This window comes from Elaeis guineensis, chromosome 7, assembly GCF_000442705.2.
Source record: "Elaeis guineensis isolate ETL-2024a chromosome 7, EG11, whole genome shotgun sequence".
Classification (NCBI taxonomy): Eukaryota; Viridiplantae; Streptophyta; class Magnoliopsida; order Arecales; family Arecaceae; genus Elaeis; species Elaeis guineensis.
In genome coordinates, this window is record NC_025999.2 from 84,412,027 (window position 1) to 84,430,086 (window position 18,060).

Here is an 18,060-nt window from a genome sequence, read left to right on the forward strand (position 1 = left end):
CTAAAAAATTTAAATTTTATTTCATTTTTTTGGTTGCCACACTGCAAAATCTTGTTGGTCAAATATCTAGATGCATAACTTTCACTACTAAAGGAGAAATTAAAATATGATTCATCTAGCTAATCGTCCCCAGCTTACTGACAACAGCAAGGTTCTTTAATTCTTGGTGATGATGGACTGGATGAGCATGAACCATTGTCTCTGCACCAGGCTCGGCCCTGAGAACGATTTCTACAATTTATCCTCGCTTGCACTCCCCATTAATATCGGCAAACTTAAAAGCCTGTCCACCTGTGACCAAAAAAAAAAAAGAAAAAAGCCTGTCAACCAAAATGAAAGCTCTACAAAGAGCACCACTAATTACCTAACCAGAAAATAGACCCTACTATAATGACCATTGCACCAACTAAGACCATCCTATCCAGGCTAAGGATTCTCCACGCAGGGCCTTCTCTTACACCACCTCCACATCCCATCATTCCCACAACCAATTCATTGCCCTCCTCAACCAATGCACCACCTTCCACCAGCTCAAACAATCCAAGCGTCCATCACCACCTCAGGCTTCCACACCAGCCCTTTCCTCACCGGCAAGCTAGTAGAGACCCTTGCGCTCAGACTCAACCACCACAAAGAGGCCTCCCCCATGCCATGCTCCTCTTCTCCCACTGTCCCCATGCTCCCAACCTCTTCACCTGGAACACCCTCATCCGTGGTCTCTCCCTCGGCTCCGCCCCTCGTGATGCCCTCCTCCTGTTCGCGTTAATGCTCCAGACACCTTCGGTCATGCCCGACGCCTTCAGTTATGCCTCTGCACTCAAGGCTTGCGCCCGCTCTCATGCTCACAGGCTAACCAAAGCAATCCATGGCCTCGTAATAGTGAATCGAAACCAATCGAACAACTACGTTGCTAACACTGCGTTGCATGCCTATGCCTCATGCGGCGACGTTACTTCTGCAAGAAAATTGTTCAACGTGGTTCCCTTTTGGGATGTCGTTGGTTGGAACGCAATGCTTGCAGGTTACGTCCAAAATGGCCTTCCGGTTGAAGGTTTAAAGCTGTTGTATCGGATGTGGTCAAAGGGCGTCGAGCTGACCGATGTGACTGTTATCACTGCCCTTACGGCGTGTGCTCAAACGAAAGATCTTTGTTTTGGGGGGCAGATTCATGGGTACGTTGGCAAAAGGACCATGCAATTCGAAAGGGGATCAATGTGGGCACTGCTCTTATCGACATGTATGCGAAAAGTGGGCACTCGGAATTGGCTAGACAAGTGTTTGATGAGATGAAGAGAAGGGACATTGGTGTTTGGAATGCTCTTTTAGGAGGCTACGTGTGCAATGGTTGGTTTGCTGAAGCTTTACAATTTTTTGAGGAATTGCAGGCATCAGGGCTTAGACCAGATGAGCCAACATTGGTTAGTGCATTGTGTGCTTGTGGACATCTGGGAGCGCTTGATGTTGGAAAGACAATCCATTCATATGCAGAAGAAAGATTTCCCCACTTTGATCCATACTAGGAACAGCTCTGATCGAAATGTATTCAAAATGTGGGTGGATTGAGGGATCCGAGAAGTGTTCAGTAAGATGGAGAAGAAAGATGCCATGGCATGGACCTCGATGATCAGAGGGCTTGCGGTTCACGGATATGCCGAGGATGCACTCGAGCTGTTTTCCTTGATGCAGAGGACTGGTCTAAAGCCAGATGGTGTCACCTTTGTGGGTGTCCTATGTGCTTGTAGCCATGCTGGTTTGGTTGAGGAAGGCTTGCACTACTTCAGGTCCATGAAGAAAGACTATGGCATTGCTCTGAGAGTTGAGCACTATGGATGCATGATTGATCTTTTTGGCAGGGCTGGCCGGCTACAGGAAGCTTTTGAGCTGGTAGACTCAATGGAAATACACGTGAATGCCATAATTTGGAGGAGCCTTCTCAGTGCTTGCAGGATGAATTTGGATGTTGAATTGGCTGAGATTGCAGTTACGAATTTAATGAAGCTAAGATCTGACCATTGTGGGGATTACGTGCTCCTTTCTAACATATATGCGGCAAGGGGGAGATGGGATGACGCAAGGACAGTAAGGGAGCAGATGAAGAAAGGGCAGATAAAGAAGAAGCCTGCTTTTAGCTTGATTGAATAAACTGAGCAGTTGGCAAAGGGAGGCCCTTTATTTTCCAAAGCTGATCACCATGCTTGGATTCAGTGTAAATATGACAGGTTATATCCATTAGAACAATGAACAACTCAAATTCAGTGGTCCAGCTGAAATCATGGACTAGAAATGGGGTTTCAGCAACCAATATCAACAGTCTTAAAACATCTGCTTGCAAGCTGTGTTACCATGCTCAGGAGTTCAATGAGCTCAAGGAGAACTGATGAAAAACCTGCACTTTCAAGAATAATTATTTGGTAAGAGAGAATTTAGTCAGCTGCTCAGTGATTAACTGATTATAGCTGCCCCCATACCTCAAAAGGCTCAAATATTCTTGTAACTCTTAATAGATGTCAAAAAAACTCATGATCTCAATTGTCTGCATTAGTTGTCAGCATATTTATCTACTCACTAACATACATATATTGGAAGTGGGACTGGAAGACCTGAATCATAGTTTCAGCTAAAAATATAGGCTCATGAGACCATATATTTGGTACACTACAATGATTGTCTCATACATGTGTCATTGTGAATTTTTTTACTATATTTTACTTCCATCTACCTGACTTCCATGGTATAATTCAGGATGCTATCACTTTTCAACAATCCTTATCAAAAAGATACCAGTTTGATGTCAACAAGGAAATAATGGCCATTGGCTTTGTTGGGAGTGCTTGACTGGCTATGCTGCAAAAGGTTAGTAGGATGTTCCAAAAATTTAAGTTGTGTTAGAAATTATAAAGAGGATTTAGTCAAATTGAAAAGCATAGATTTAATCATGATAATTTTTTTCAGTAGGATGTCTATTCCAAGTAAAGCTGAGGGTGGGTACACACTATGTGATCATCTGCTGAACCAAACTTTAAAGTGTGAACCTTAGAGAAGTTCAATGCCAGCTGTTGAGTTTACGAACTCAGGATAGAAACTATATAGATTAGTGCATGAATTCCTCTGAGGCCTTCGGTCAAACTTGTACCGTTCGTTACCATGGGGGTGGATGAGGAGCATCAGAGAGAATGATGAGATCGGGGTTGGGCAGAGGCCCAGACTGATCTCAGAAGCCCAGTTTCTCTCTTGGAAATGCCAAAAGATCCGACCTTTGTCATCAATTCTAGGGTTTCGATTGTTGGATTCCTTTATTTCTAACTTTACAAAAATTCAACTCATGTATGGACAAATTGGAGTTCTACACTAAGAAAGCTTGGATTTTTAGGGTTTCAGTAATGTTTTCCATTATAATTTAGGAGAAAGAAGCCCTGTGACATGTCATTTCTCTTCTTTGTTGGGAGAAGCCTATGATTTATGACCTGAGTTTTTTTCTGTAAAAAAAAGGTCGACCTTTGATGTTTTGTGATGCTTGTGCTGGATGGTAGGTTACGATAACTAGTTGTTTTCATGCATTAAATATACGAGGCCTGTGGTAACAATTGTTTAGTAGTAGTAGCAGAAGTAGTTCCCAATTCTTTATATCCCATTTTGGTCATTTAGTAGTGTGGAGACATTTTGATTGTGCTAAACTATATGAACAAAATAATGCGCAAAATAGAATGATATTTTTCGCTCACCCTCAAGGCTGGTTTATAATTTTATACTGTAGAGGTGCAGTTGAGAAAATTAAAAGAATAACAAAGGATCAAGTTGAAAGCATCTGGCGATAAGCAAGAGCCAGGAATGGGATAGGGTGGTGAAGGCGGTTGATGGAAAAAGGGAAATTGTTATCAAATTTTTATTGTATTATCCAAGTAAGATTTGCAGAAAACCAAATTCAGATATCATTTCATGGAGTATATGCCAATTCAACAAACTAAAAAAAGGCAGATTTTAAAATTAAGCCATATGAATACTTCCTCACCTCCTCATAAGAAAGGTCCACCTATTAATAACTAAACTTGTCTTGAAAGCAGTGTTACATGGACATGGAAACATGTCCAAGTGCATGATTTGGTAAAAGGAAGAAAAGGAGACATGGGAGAAAGAATAATTTTAACTAATATATATTTAAATATAAAATTATTCTAATTAGCTGAAATACCAATGTACACGTAAAAAATTGAAGATATTACTGCATACTTTTCATTCAAACTCTCTAATTAGCTGAAAGATCTTAGAGAAGTGACATTGTACAAAGTTATTTTAATACCTATATTGTTGATCAATCTCTAAAAAGAACAAAAGCTAGCTTGTAGATTTTTCGTAGTGAGTTGAACTCATTGTTGGAGTCCAAGACCATACCAGCTTTTAAAAGCTTCGGTTAGATAAGTATCCAAGTGCCCAACTCTTAACTGAGTTGACTACATATTGACAAGGATTCTAGGAGCTGGACATGAGTATCTAGGTAACATATCTTGAAGGCCTCTCTTTGAATACTAGAGTGGAAACTAATTGCTTGTCAGTCTCCTGTTTGCCTAGTAATGGTAGAACAAAGGTGGTATTAACTGTCTTTTCACCCTTCTTTGTAATGTAATTCCATAAAAATTGTGCATAAGGTTGTTCTTCGGTGTCAGCAAAACTATTTGAAGAATGGAAAAGTTGGTTCATTAGGACTCAGATCTTATAATATTGAGCAATATTTGTTTGTTCATTGGAAAAAGTTCGGCTCTGACCTTATCCTTTAGCCTTATGGCACATCATGTTTATTTTTCTACTTAATTCGTCCAATACATTGAAATTAAGTGATCAATTTACATATACCAGGGTGAGTCAATGATTGGAATCATGTTTAGCTATGGCTACTTGGTAGCCTAAGACTGCGGGGTAGATTAAGTGCATTTGAGCATGCAAATTTCACTTCAGGCATGAGTTGTATGCTGCTGTATGGATTAAGACAAGTGCACCAATGTGTGGATCATTTCTATAACTGCTGATCTTGCCTTGCTATTCTCCATCATGCCTGGTCCATTTTGATTTCCATTCGAATGCAATTACATTGATAGATTTGACTGGGTACATTTGTTTTGTTATTGACATTGTTTTGGATAAATATGAGCATAAAACTCTTTTCCTTTATACTTTTTCTGCTTTGGGGATTTGGCAAGTTGGTTTCTTAGACGTACAGATGTTTAAAGCTTTATTGGAATTTCAATCCCTGCCATAGAAACCATTAATCTATGTCTTTGAACACAAGATTTACTATGATATCTATATGGCCTGTGCGGCTGAATGACCTGGGTTTTTTATGCTGTCTTTCTTTCCTCTAGCCTAAAAAGATGTATACCACTTAGGAGGGGGAAAAAATGCTTTACCACTTACCTTGATTTTAAAAGGGCTGTCAAGTAATCTACATTGTTGTCTACACGTATCAAATGACATAACTGCTGCTTTTAACTATGTTCTTTCTCCCTGCAGTTATCAGGAGGTTGATGTATTAAAATAGTTACCCATAGTAGTTCAAGCAAACCTTGCTGTTCCTTAAAATGCAGGATGCTGAAACATCAGCAAGAAAAGCTGAAGCAGCTCATAACCGTGCACAAGATATAGCTGCCGGAATGGTGCAGATGAATGGGCATCAGCTTTTCCTCCATGAACCTTGGGTCTTTAAAATGCTCCTTATTGAGGTTCTTGAGGTGAGTGGTAGTGATAGAATGCAACTTATCAACAATTTCTGCTGCCCAAATTTTATTTTCTTAAGATATTTCTTGTTTTCTAGTGATATATGATATATGAAGTGTTATAGCCCAAGCCCAAGCCCAATTGAGAAGACCCAAGCCCATTAAAAAAAAAAAAAACAAGAACAGGGAAACCGGGAAGAAGACTCCCGGTAGGAGTCTTCTTCTCCAATTAAACCACCGTGATCAGGAGTCCTAGGACGATCAGGAGTCCTAGGGCTCTCTATAAAGAGACCTCCCCCTTCCTAAGAGACCCCCCACCGGTCTTTTTTCTCCTCTTTTCTTCCCTAATTTCTCCGATTGAAGCCGTGGCCCTTGATTCGTGCTCACAGTGATTTCTCGCCGGCGGGATCATCGGAGGCCGAGGTAAGCTTTCCTCCTCTTCCTCTCTTCTTTCTCCTTCTTCCCGTGCCTCTGTGCACGACTACCGACGACGAGTGTCGCCGGATTTTGTCAGAGAAGGGACCCCTGTTTGGTCTCTTCTTCCCTTTGGTTTTCCGACACTGGCGATCACTGCCGACCACCGGCCTTGCCTCTCTGAACTCGAGAGAGTTGCCCCCCTCTGTCGCCAGTTTTCGCCGTGTCGGCCGTGGCCTGAACGGTCGGTCAAGGGAGGAGACCTGCTGGTCCCCTGTTTCGGCCAGGAAGGAGCCCGAGAGAAAAGAAAAGAAAAGAAAAGAAAAAAAAGAAAAGAAAAAGAAAAGAAAAAGAAAAAAAAAGAAAAAGAAAAGAAAAAGAAAAAGAAAAGAAAAAGGAAAAAGAAAAGAAAAAGAAAAAGAAGGAGAAAAATAAAATAATAATAATATAATAATAATAAATAGGATTTTTTCTCCTCTATCTTTCGTGAAGAAAAAGAAAAAAAAAGAAAGAAAGAAAAGAAGAAAAAAATAAAATAAATAAATTAATAAATAATGATATAAATAATAAAATATGAGAAAGAGAGTTTCTCTCTCTTCCCTCTCTTCCTTCAGCTTGAACTAGTATTTTCTCTTTCTAGAATTGGACTTTCTCTCTCTACTTTCCTCTCTAAGTTATTTTTCTCTCCTAAGATTTTTTAAAATTTTGAGAAGAATGATGATGAATTTAAATGATCTTAGTGATGGATTTTTTGATCTACGATCGTCGAACGGTACACCGGCACCCACTTTGATCAAATTAGATATTTTTAGATTTTAATTATAATAATTTTATTAAATTATCCACATGATAATTTCAGCATGATTTGATCTGATCGATCGGATTTGTTGAATCATATCGTCCTAGTCCAAGATGAATTTTCTTTCTCTAAAATTTTCTCTCTCTAGAATTTTCTCTCTCTAAAGCCATTTCTCTCTCGATCGATTTCTCTCTCTTGATCGATTTATCAATGAAATTTTTTTTTAATATTTCTGATCTGATGAAGAATCTTGATCCATGATTGTTGGGTAGTGTATTGGCACCCACCTTGATCAGATCATGAATCTTTAGATTTGATCATCCATGATCCCGATCTAGTCATGACTTGATTTGATCATGTTGATTTCATCAATCGAGATATTGGACCAATCGTAATGTTGGATTGTGTCACCTGATCAATTCGAATTGTACCTCATAAATTCTCTCTCCTCTAATTGTCTCTCTCTACTTGATTTTATGAAATCGATGAAGAAACTTCGGTCCTATCACTTCGAATCCGATTTGATCTGATAGTCAAACTTTGGATCGTTTAGGTCCTAATTAGATTTTGATTAGATGAAATTAGATGATCGGACCCAATCTAAACCGTTGAAATATGGTATTCGTATTTTTTCTAATTATTGAAATTGATTCTGTATAGGATTGTGGATGTTTGATCATGGGATATCGCGATATGATCTACGAACAAAATTTTTGGAAGAAAATTTATAGAATTATGTGGATTTATTGGAATGCGTTCGAGATAAGTAATGTTTCACTTTTTTTAGATTTATCGATAAATTATAATGTATTTTTCTGACATAATTTGTGAAACGATGCATGAATTGGATGAATGGTATTTTGTTATAAAAATATCTTATTTGAAATGTTATGATGAAGCATTATTGAACATATTGATTCCATGATACATTATATTGATTGATTTCGATACTACATGATTATATGTTTTATTATCGAAATTAGAATATGAAACATGATTTATGAAGAATTCTGATATAAGAATAATATGAATTGACAACCTGACTATGTAAAGGACCCCGCTAATGGAGGCATATACGTTGGCAATTGATTTGTCCTGAAGGTTTACGTTGTCAGAGAGACCAGCGACAAACCGCCAGAGAGACCAGCAGTTCCGAAGGACTTTGCTGCCAGATGATTCGCAGCTCACCGCAAGAAGATACGTGGTGTTATGACCCTGCCATAGGAAAAATATGGACATAGCTCATGGTTGACGAAAAGAATTTAAGAACGAAAGAAATTAAAATCTGAAAAGAAACTTGAATTTTCGAAAAAAAATGAATTTGGCATAAATTATGTTGCATAATTAAAATTGATTTCGAATTGATGAACTCTATATGCTTATTTTCTATAAATGATTATTTACTTAAATGCCTGATGAAATCTGTTGAAAAGTGATCATTGCTTACTGGGCTATCTAGCTCATTACCTCCTATTTTACTGTTTTTACAGATGCTGAGAAATTAAGATGATACAAGATATGAATGGAAGAGTGATCAGAAGCAGAATCTTCATACTTTTATTTTAGGTTGAAAGGCTTATTGAATTTGATGTAAAGCCTATGAATCGTTGTTGAATTTATTGAGATATTAAAGAAAAAATTTAGATCGTTATATTTTGGATTTAAATTATTATCTAATTATTCCGCTGTTGTTTTAGGATAGCATGATAAGATGCCTTGCATACTTATGGGAAGAGTTTTCTATAAGTATGCGGCGGTTGCCATGACCCTCGATTCACAATCTCGGGTCGGGGGCATGACAATTAATATGGTATTAGAGCATTAGTAGATGAACTAAGATGTGTATAGGAGTATTAGTGGATAGACACTAAGGACATTATGGTGTAGATCTTTCATGATTGTAGTGGGAGAAATCTTTATAAACTTTTGGTTAAATATTGAGATTATGTATGAAAGGATCATAAGAGATTATGACATATAGAATTTGAAATATGATGGATGATCTATTGATCATGATATGATTAGTTAGATTTTGATAGAAAGTAATTACAAAAGGATTGACATAAAATTTTATTATGCATTGTGGTTATTAATTTGATCATTGGTTATTCAAGTGAATCGTAAGTTCAAATTTGATGTGAGAATAATACTATGATATTATTTCTAGTTGAGAAGTTGACTATTATTGGCAAGATAAAGATTTAATAATAAAATGTTGTTCCAGAATGGGCTAAGAAAAATCTTTTATGATGCTTGATTAGAATATTTATCGAAATTGAATTTGGTATGTGGATTATATATAAAGTGGCATATTATGATGAATGTATATTTAAGGATATTGCAAAGAAACCTATGTCTTATTGATTAAATTGATTTTGAGATTATAGGATATTCATCGTATTGGAATCTTTAATCATCATCCTTAGATCTAAATAATAGATCTTATTATGTCTCTTGGAGACTACATGATGTGTATGAAATTTCAATTTAAAGATTTCGTATCTAAGTTGATCAAGAGATTTTCTGATATTATTGTTAAGGTTGTTAATGAAAAATTGATATCTTTAGATTAAGATAAAAGATCTGATTTATATTTATTTAAAATTATCAAAATCATGTGAATTTATAATTTAAAAATTTTAGATTTAAGAATTGATATAGAGTTTCTTTGCTTTTGTTAACGAGGTCCCTAATTGAATCTACTATTAAATGGAAATTTGATTTTTGAGGCTTGTATGATTGTTGTGAAAAGATACGTGATAGATATTAAAGATCTTGATTATAGAAATTTTACAAAAAATAATGATTTGAAGTTCTTATATATTCAGATTATGTCCAAATTTGGTGGAGCATCGAAGGATTTTCTCGTTGATTTGACTTATAAAGATTTTGATTTGAAAATTATCGAATTGAATTGATATGAGAATTAAAATTTGATTCACATTGATTATAGTAAATCTATATGGTTTTAAATATGATATTGGACTCAAGAGTTAATCAAGATTATTGTACACCAGTAAAGGTATGAATGAGAATCGAAAGTTAATCTTTGACTTCAATTAAAATTTGAAATTTTAGATCTTTTCTATTGATAAGATAAAGAAATAATTTGATCAAAATTTTTTGGTGAACCTAATTAATTTTGATTGTTAGAACAGAATGCGCAGCAGAAGCATGATAATCTGGATTACTTTGAGTAAGTCAGGAATGTTGATTCTTTGAGTCAAAGAATTATGATAGATGATATAGTTTGATACAAAAAATTTATTGATATTAGAAAGAATAATATTTTAAAAATTTTGAATTATTTTAGATATCCTAATGTGATTTTTAAAAGTAGTGCTTCCACCTACTATGCTACAAAAATAATTAGCATCCTAATTCTAAGATGAGTGGACTTTTGATTTTTAATTTTAGATTTAGAATATTTAGAGATAAATTTTCTCTATCCTAAAATTAAATTTTATAATTTTCTATTTATTAGAAAGAATTTGAGATCGTTTATCGAATGATGATTTTGATCTTAAATTATTATACTCAAATATTTAGCTCCAGGGTATAATAAAATTTGAAGTTTGAACTCTTTTGATTATTATTATTATTTCTCTGACTAAATGAAAAAGATTGAGGTTATCTATTGATATTGACGATTGTTCTACAAAAGATAGATTGGAGTTATTTATAATTTAATTTGATAATGAATCGATTAATTAAGAATAGTTAATATTTAGATAAAGCAAATTGATATACTTAGAATAGAGACATTGATTTTGATTATAAAAAAAAATATATAGTTTTGATTTAGATCAATTTTTGAGTTATTGATTTTTATTATGGAATGACTTAATGATAAAATTTGCTTCAAGAATTAGAATATTTAAGAGTTTGAGGGTTTGAGTAAGAAAATTTTGATGACTAGAAATAGTGATTTTTGATTCTAATCAACACCGATGATATTGATCTATTCTTTATGAAATGATTAAATGATGAAGTTACATCGAGAATTAAAATATCAAAAGTTGGGAATGAGATTGAAATGATAAATGTTCAATCTTTGAAAGTATGAATAAGAGAAAATATTTTGAATTTTGATTGATTAGGATGTCATCAAATGATTCATAGAAGTATATTTTCCTATCTTATGATGGGTTGAAATTAAGAGTGGTTAATATTTTGAAAAATAAATAAATGATGATGAAAAATAAAATTTTTATTCAAGAATTAAGATATTGATTTTCTTCTAGATGTCATCAAATGATTCATAGAAGTATATTTTCCTATCTTATGATGGGTTGAAATTAAGAGTGGTTAATATTTTGAAAAATTAATAAATGATGATGAAAAATAAAATTTTTATTCAAGAATTAAGATATTGATTTTCTTCTATTCACAAGAAATAGATTTGATTTTGATCTAGTCATGAGATATTGAACATTAATTTTTACAGGAAATGAGATCATAATTTCGAAATCTTGAAATATTGAAAATCTTTGAGATGTTGATCTTGATAAATAAGAAAGTGAATGGTTCCGTTTCAGATTAATATTTCATGTATTGATTTTTTTTCTTATGAAATAATTTAAGAATGAATTTTATATCAAAAATTAGAATATTGAAATATTTGTGGATGAGATTCAAGTAAGGAAATACGAAGACTCAAGTATGAAAAATTTCGAGGACGAAATTTTTTTTAGGAGTGAAGAATGTTATAGCCCAAGCTCAAGCCCAATTGAGAAGACCTAAGCCCATTTAAAAAAAAAAAACAAAAAAAAAATAAGAACAGGGGAACCGGGAAGAAGACTCCCGGTAGGAGTCTTCTTCTCCGATTAAACCACCGTGATCAGGAGTCCTAGGACGATCAGGAGTCCTAGGGCTCTCTATAAAGAGACCTCCCCCTTCCTAAGAGACCCCTCACCGGTCTTTTTTCCCCTCTTTTCCTCCCTAATTCCTCCAATTGATGCCGTGGCCCTTGATTCGTGCTCACCACGATTTCTCGCTGGCGGGATCACCGGAGGCCGAGGTAAGCTTTCCTCCTCTTCCTCTCTTCTTTCTCCTTCTTCCCGTGCCTCTGTGCATGACTGCCGGCGACGGGTGTCGTCGGATTTTGTCGGAGAAGGGACTCCTGTTTGATCTCTTCTTTCCTTTGGTTTTTCGACGCCGGCGATCATTGCCGACCGCCGGCCTTGCCTCTCCGAACTCGAGAGAGTTGCCCCCCTCTGCCGTCGGTTTTTGCCGTGTCGGCCGTGGCCTGAACGGTCGGTCAAGGGAGGGGACTTGCTGGTCCCCTGTTTCGGCCAGGAAGGAGCCCGAGAGAAAAGAAAAGAAAAGAAAAGAAAAAAAAGAAAAGAAAAGAAAAAAAAGAAAAGAAAAAAAAAGAAAAAGAAAAAAAAGAAAAAGAAAAGAAAAAGAAAAAAGAAAAAAAAGAAAAAGAAGGAGAAAAATAAAATAATAATAATATAATAATAATAAATAGGATTTTTTCTCCTTTATCTTCCATGAAGAAAAAGAAAAAAAAAGAAAGAAAGAAAAGAAAGAAAAAAATAAAATAAATAAATTAATAAATAATGATATAAATAATAAAATATGAGAAAGAGAGTTTCTCTCTCTTCCCTCTCTCCCTTCAGCCTGAACTAGTATTTTCTCTTTCTAGAATTGGACTTTCTCTCTAAGTTATTTCTCTCTCCTAAGATTTTTTAGAATTTTGAGAAGAATGATGATGAATTTAAATGATCTTAGTGATGGGTTTTTTGATCTGCGATCGTCGGACGGTACACCGGTACCCACTTTGATCAAATTAGATATTTTTAGATTTTAATTTTTATAATTTTATTAAATTATCCACATGATAATTTCAGCATGATTTGATCTGATCGATCGGATTTGTTGAATCATATCGTCCGAGTAGTCCAAGATGAATTTTCTCTCTCTAAAATTTTCTCTCTAAAGCCATTTCTCTCTCTAAAGCCATTTCTCTCTCGATCGATTTCTCTCTCTTGATCGATTTATCAATGAAAAAATTCTTTTAATATTTCTGATCTGATGAAGAATCTTGATCCATGATTGTTGAGTAGTGTATTGGCACCCACCTTGATCAGACCATGAATTTTTAGATTTGATCATCCATGATCCCGATCTAGTCATGACTTGATTTGATCATGTTGATTTCACCAATCGAGATATTGGACCAATCGTAATGTTGGATTGTGTCATCTGATCAATTCGAATTGTACCTCATGAATTCTCTCTCGTCTAATTGTCTCTCTCTATTTGATTTTATGAAATCGATGAAGAAACCTCGGTCCTATCACTTCGAATCCGATTTGATCTGATAGTCAAACTTTGGATCGTTTAGATCCTAATTAGATTTTGATTAGATGAAATTAGATGATCGGACCCAATCTAAACCCTTGAAATATGGTATTCGTATTTTTTCTAATTATTGAAATTGATTCTGTATAGGATTGTGGATGTTTGATCATGGGATATCGCGATATGATCTACGAACAGAATTTTTGGAAGAAAATTTATAGAATTATGTGGATTTATTGGAATGCGTTCGAGGTAAGTAATGTTTCACTTTTTCTAGATTTATCGGCAAATTATAATGTATTTTTCTGACATGATTTGTGAAACGATGCATGAATTGGATGAATGGTATTTTGTTATGAAAATATCTTATTTGAAATGTTATGATGAAGCATAATTGAACATATTGATTCCATGATGCATTATATTGATTGATTTCGATACTACATGATTATATGTTTTATTATCGAAATTAGAATATGAAACATAATTTATGAAGAATTCTGATATAAGAACAATATGAATTGACAACCTGATTATGTAAAGGACCCCGCCAATGGGGGCATATACGTTGGCAATTGATTTGTCCTGAGGGTTTACATCGTCAGAGAGACCAGCGACAAACCGTCAGAGAGACCAGCGGTTCCGAAAGACTTTGCTGCCAGATGATTCGCAGCTCACCGCAAGAAGATACGCGGTGGTATGACCCTGCCACAGGAAAAATGTGGTCATAGCTCATGGTTGACGAAAAGAATTTAAGAACGAAAGAAATTGAAATCTGGAAAAAAACTTGAATTTTCGAAAAAGAAATTAATTTGGCATGAATTATGTTACATAATTGAAATTGATTTTAAATTGATGAACTCTATATGCTTATTTTCTATAAATTATTATTTACTTAAATATCTGATGAAATCTGTTGAAAAGTGATCATTATTTACTGGGCTGTCTAGCTCATTACCTCCTATTTTACTGTTTTTACAGATGTTGAGGAATTAAGATGATACAAGATATGAATGGAAGAGTGATCAGAAGCAGAATCTTCATTCTTTTATTTTAGGTTGAAAGGCTTATTGTATTTGATGTAAAGCCTATGAATCGTTGTTGAATTTATTGAGATATTAAAAAAGAAATTTAGATCGTTATATTTTGGATTTAAATTATTGTCTAATTATTCCGCTATTATTTTAGGATAGCATGATAAGATGCCTTGCATGTTTATGGGAAGAGTTTTCTATGAGTATGCGGCGGTTGCCATGACCCTCGATTCACAATCTCGGATCGGGAGCGTGACATGAAGCAAACGAAAAGCTATGTATATGCATAAAAATGCCTTAATGTCCCAATATCCACAAAAATGCAAATTATAGTATGGTTTAATTGAAGAACCCAAATTTGAATTTCAATAAAGAACCAAATATTCAGAGTCTCTGCAGCCTGCATAACTTAATTGTTATGAATATCTTATGCTTGAAGCCCAAGCCTGTGTGGAAAGTGAACTGGAAAAAAAAAGTCCCTTTTTTAAGAGCTGGGTTTTCTTTATGGAAGATGCTATTAGTATAGCAAGTGGGTTTTTTTTTTTTTAATTACTTCTTTTTTCTTTTCTTCTTCTTCTTTTTTTACATACCGTATGTCTCTAAGTATCTAGTCTTGTAACTGTTTGCTACATTCTTTGAAATGGATGATGCATATGCAAAAATTAATCGATTTTCTATTTTTCATAAAATCATGATATTCTTACTATAGTCCAAATGGTGATAACATTATAAAAGACTGCAAATATAAATTCCATTACAAACAAGGCAATCTTCCTCTAACTTATAGGGATTCATCAAAGCCCTTCAGTTCTTGGAAGGGAAGGAATTAGGGCAAGTTAAGCAGCCATAGAAAGAGATGAAGATGCAAGTACTAGTAATTAGATTGCTTAGGTTGGGCCAGGATAGAAATTCTCATGCAAACACCTGAACATGGAAACATGATGCAACATTCACCTTTATTGTAAGCAGAAACATGACAAAATAAACAGGCAGATAGAATTTCCTTCCCAGACAAGATAAGCAACAGATCCGATGCCAACACACAATCTCTTTATGGGCACAAAACCTGGGTTTTGTCTGCATGCATGAATTAAAACATAGTAACTCTCTGATCAGTTCTTCTTTCAATTTGACAGACATTATAGATGGAACATAATCTGTATTACAATTAAATCCTTTTGTGCAAATGCTTTTTAAGGAAGGCTTTATATTCTGCCAAATAGTTTATTTTTGCAGAATATTCTCATTTTGGATTTGCTTGGCTGCCGATCAACTACAAACACTGAAGAGCAAACTTATGACCACCCCAACCCCTAGCACAATCAAAAAAGCTCACCTAAATGTAAATATATCTTCCTTCTTTTAATGGGGGATGCTTTTATTGGATGAATTGAAATAGGTCTATGCCCAATGTTCCTGCCATGTGTGGTTGTAAGTCCTGTGAAAGAACTTGATGATTGTTTATATCTTGTTGTATCTTGATGCAGGATTCCGATAGGTAAGGTAATGTGTACTTGTGATGTTAGGCCAATAAAGCTAATTATACGCAGAGTTCAGATCAAATTTTAACCTGGATTTGGTCTAAAACACAACAAAAAGCAGTAAGAAAAGGTTAATAGCAGTGGAAAAGTATAGATATTTGCTATTACAGCTTGAAAGATATCAGAGAGAAAAGAGAGAGAGATAAAGAAGAGAAGACCATAGAGAAGAAAGAGGTGTAGAAGAGGACCAAAATAGGCTCCTCTGGAGTTTTTGGCACTCAAAACAGGTTCCTTATACAATGAGTTGACTGTTCACTCCTTATACAAGCTAACAGGTTCCTTCTTTTCCTAAGCTGTTAAAGTCTAAATAGAGCTCCAGTTACAGGATCAGCAATTACAAGCTCTCAAGCTATTTAAGTATATGTTTTAGATTACAACAAATGCAGGCTCAATTTGAAGGCCTTGAATCTACATGAATTACTTAATTGTGAAACAGGAGGAAGGTTTGAGTACGAAGCAAGCTGTGCCATGAGATGCGGGTCTAAAGGGTTGACTTGGCATATTAGATCGTATATCAATTAATGGAAATGGGGACCTAACAAAAAGCAAAAACCAGAAAGAAAGGGGTAGATAAAAGTCTCGGCAGTTATGCTGCAATAAATAAATTATTTACCACAAGATGTCGTATGAATGGCTCGTTTCTTACATTAGATCATCACATGGTTGCAGGAGTTGGGAGCAGGAACTCAACAAAACACTTGGAAGTAAGGATGTGCTTAGAAAGCAGGTGCAGGTTCAAAGTCTGCAAAGATTCCAAAGCGGGTGCAATGCTTGAGGTAGAGGATTCCTGCTATCAAGGACTATCACTTAAGGCATTCTCTTGTGTCAGGACACAATGAGTTCTGTCAATGCATGAGTCTGCATAAAAACAAATTAACCTTATTTTTAGTAGAACAGAGCTCTTGTAATCCTACATGAGCATGTTCTTGTTTACTAAGATTAATTAGGACCATTTCTGACCAAAAAAGAAAAAGCAAAAGCATTACGTTGCTGAACAGAAAACCTTCACAGATATCCTAAACAATCAATATGAATTAATCACAAGAAAATGTCACAACTATTCCTACTTGGTACACTCAAATATTTTGTTGCAACCAAAGCATTAATTTGGTCTCTTAGATTTTAAATAAGGATCAATTATCCAAATATCCATAGTTCTCTCTTGACCGTCTTTGAGCAGATTAGTCTTAGAGACGTTTAATGGAATGCAACATCTGTTTTTCACCATTTTAAGCAATTCTTTATGGCTAGCTGGGACATTGATCACCATTACATAGCTGGAATTTGTTCGCTCATCTCTACTTTGGGGTGTTCAGAAGGACCCTGATTGTAGAATCTTCAGGGAAGCTAAGGAGGAACCCTGAATCTATTAACAACCTACTTTTATGATGTTCCTCAAAAAAAAACAACCTACTTTTATGATAGACAGATTCTTTTAGAAGGGCTCTAAATGTAAGAATTCTTGGCGTATGGACTGCGGGTATTGGTGTTCCTGGCAATGGAGTGATGGACAAATTGAGGACCTGAAAGTTTTAGTTTTGGAGGAATGCGTTGCATCACTCGTTGTATTTGTGGGTGCTCTTTGTCTATACCATTGACATATCTTGTGTATTGAACGTAAAAAGGACAAGTATTTTATAAAGGGCTATCTTCAACCTTTTTCTTATTTTATATTATTTGATCCTTAAGAACCACCTCTACAATGGTAAGTTTGTTTTCCCTCATGATGAATGTAGGCAGATTTCATCAAACCATGAAAACTAGTGGCCTGGCCTGGCTGCTTGCCTTGTTTGGTAAGAAAAAAAAAAGTTATTGGAATTTGTTTTGCTAATGTGAATAATGGAACTTTAGATATATTAGCTATCATACAGTAACAAATTTTGCCGCAACTTTCCATCATGCTGTTTGGAACATGATACCTGCCATGGATAGAAATTCAATGGCAGGAACCGAGGGAAACTACACCAGCATTATTGGTATGACTACATACAGGGCGTTTTAATTGTTACAACTAATGAAGACAAGTAGCTGATTCACAACATTCACCTTGTCTCACAGAGGAGGTGTAGGTTACCCTGCGGCTGATAATTTTATCACCCCAACTTCTGGTTGGATGTGAAAGTTTTTTCCATTCTAACTACCCCCAACTTCTGGTTGGATCAAGCTCAACTCGGACAAGTTCCAGTGAAACCTAAAATGCAGACTCATGCAACTTCCAACCAAATCAGAGATATGAGCAGCAAAGATATCTATCTTAC

General features: G+C 35.3%; 2 protein-coding genes across 11 annotated transcripts; both read left to right on the plus strand.

The window, feature by feature from the left end:
- Positions 1–210: 210 nt before the first annotated feature.
- LOC105048771 (uncharacterized) lies at positions 211–17,427 on the plus strand. Of its 10 annotated transcripts, none has more exons than XR_012142957.1 (5): positions 211–2,411; positions 2,743–2,853; positions 5,503–5,720; positions 15,485–15,603; positions 16,472–17,292. XR_012142957.1 is itself a non-coding variant. In XM_073261310.1 (5 exons), exons 2-4 carry the CDS (start codon positions 2,842–2,844, stop codon positions 15,576–15,578), a joined length of 237 nt encoding a protein of 78 aa, XP_073117411.1. In that variant the 5' UTR covers positions 211–2,411; positions 2,743–2,841; the 3' UTR covers positions 15,579–15,603; positions 16,472–17,427. The 10 variants fall into 10 exon arrangements, 2 of the variants coding, with proteins under 2 accessions (XP_073117411.1, XP_073117410.1); XR_012142955.1 differs by having other exon boundaries at positions 15,498–15,603; XM_073261310.1 differs by having other exon boundaries at positions 5,577–5,720; positions 15,498–15,603; positions 16,472–17,427.
- Positions 1,588–2,142, plus strand: LOC140850865 (pentatricopeptide repeat-containing protein At3g29230-like). Its single transcript, XM_073260991.1, has one exon. The coding sequence runs from the start codon at positions 1,588–1,590 to the stop codon at positions 2,140–2,142; it is 555 nt and encodes a 184-aa protein (XP_073117092.1).
- Positions 17,428–18,060: the final 633 nt, after the last annotated feature.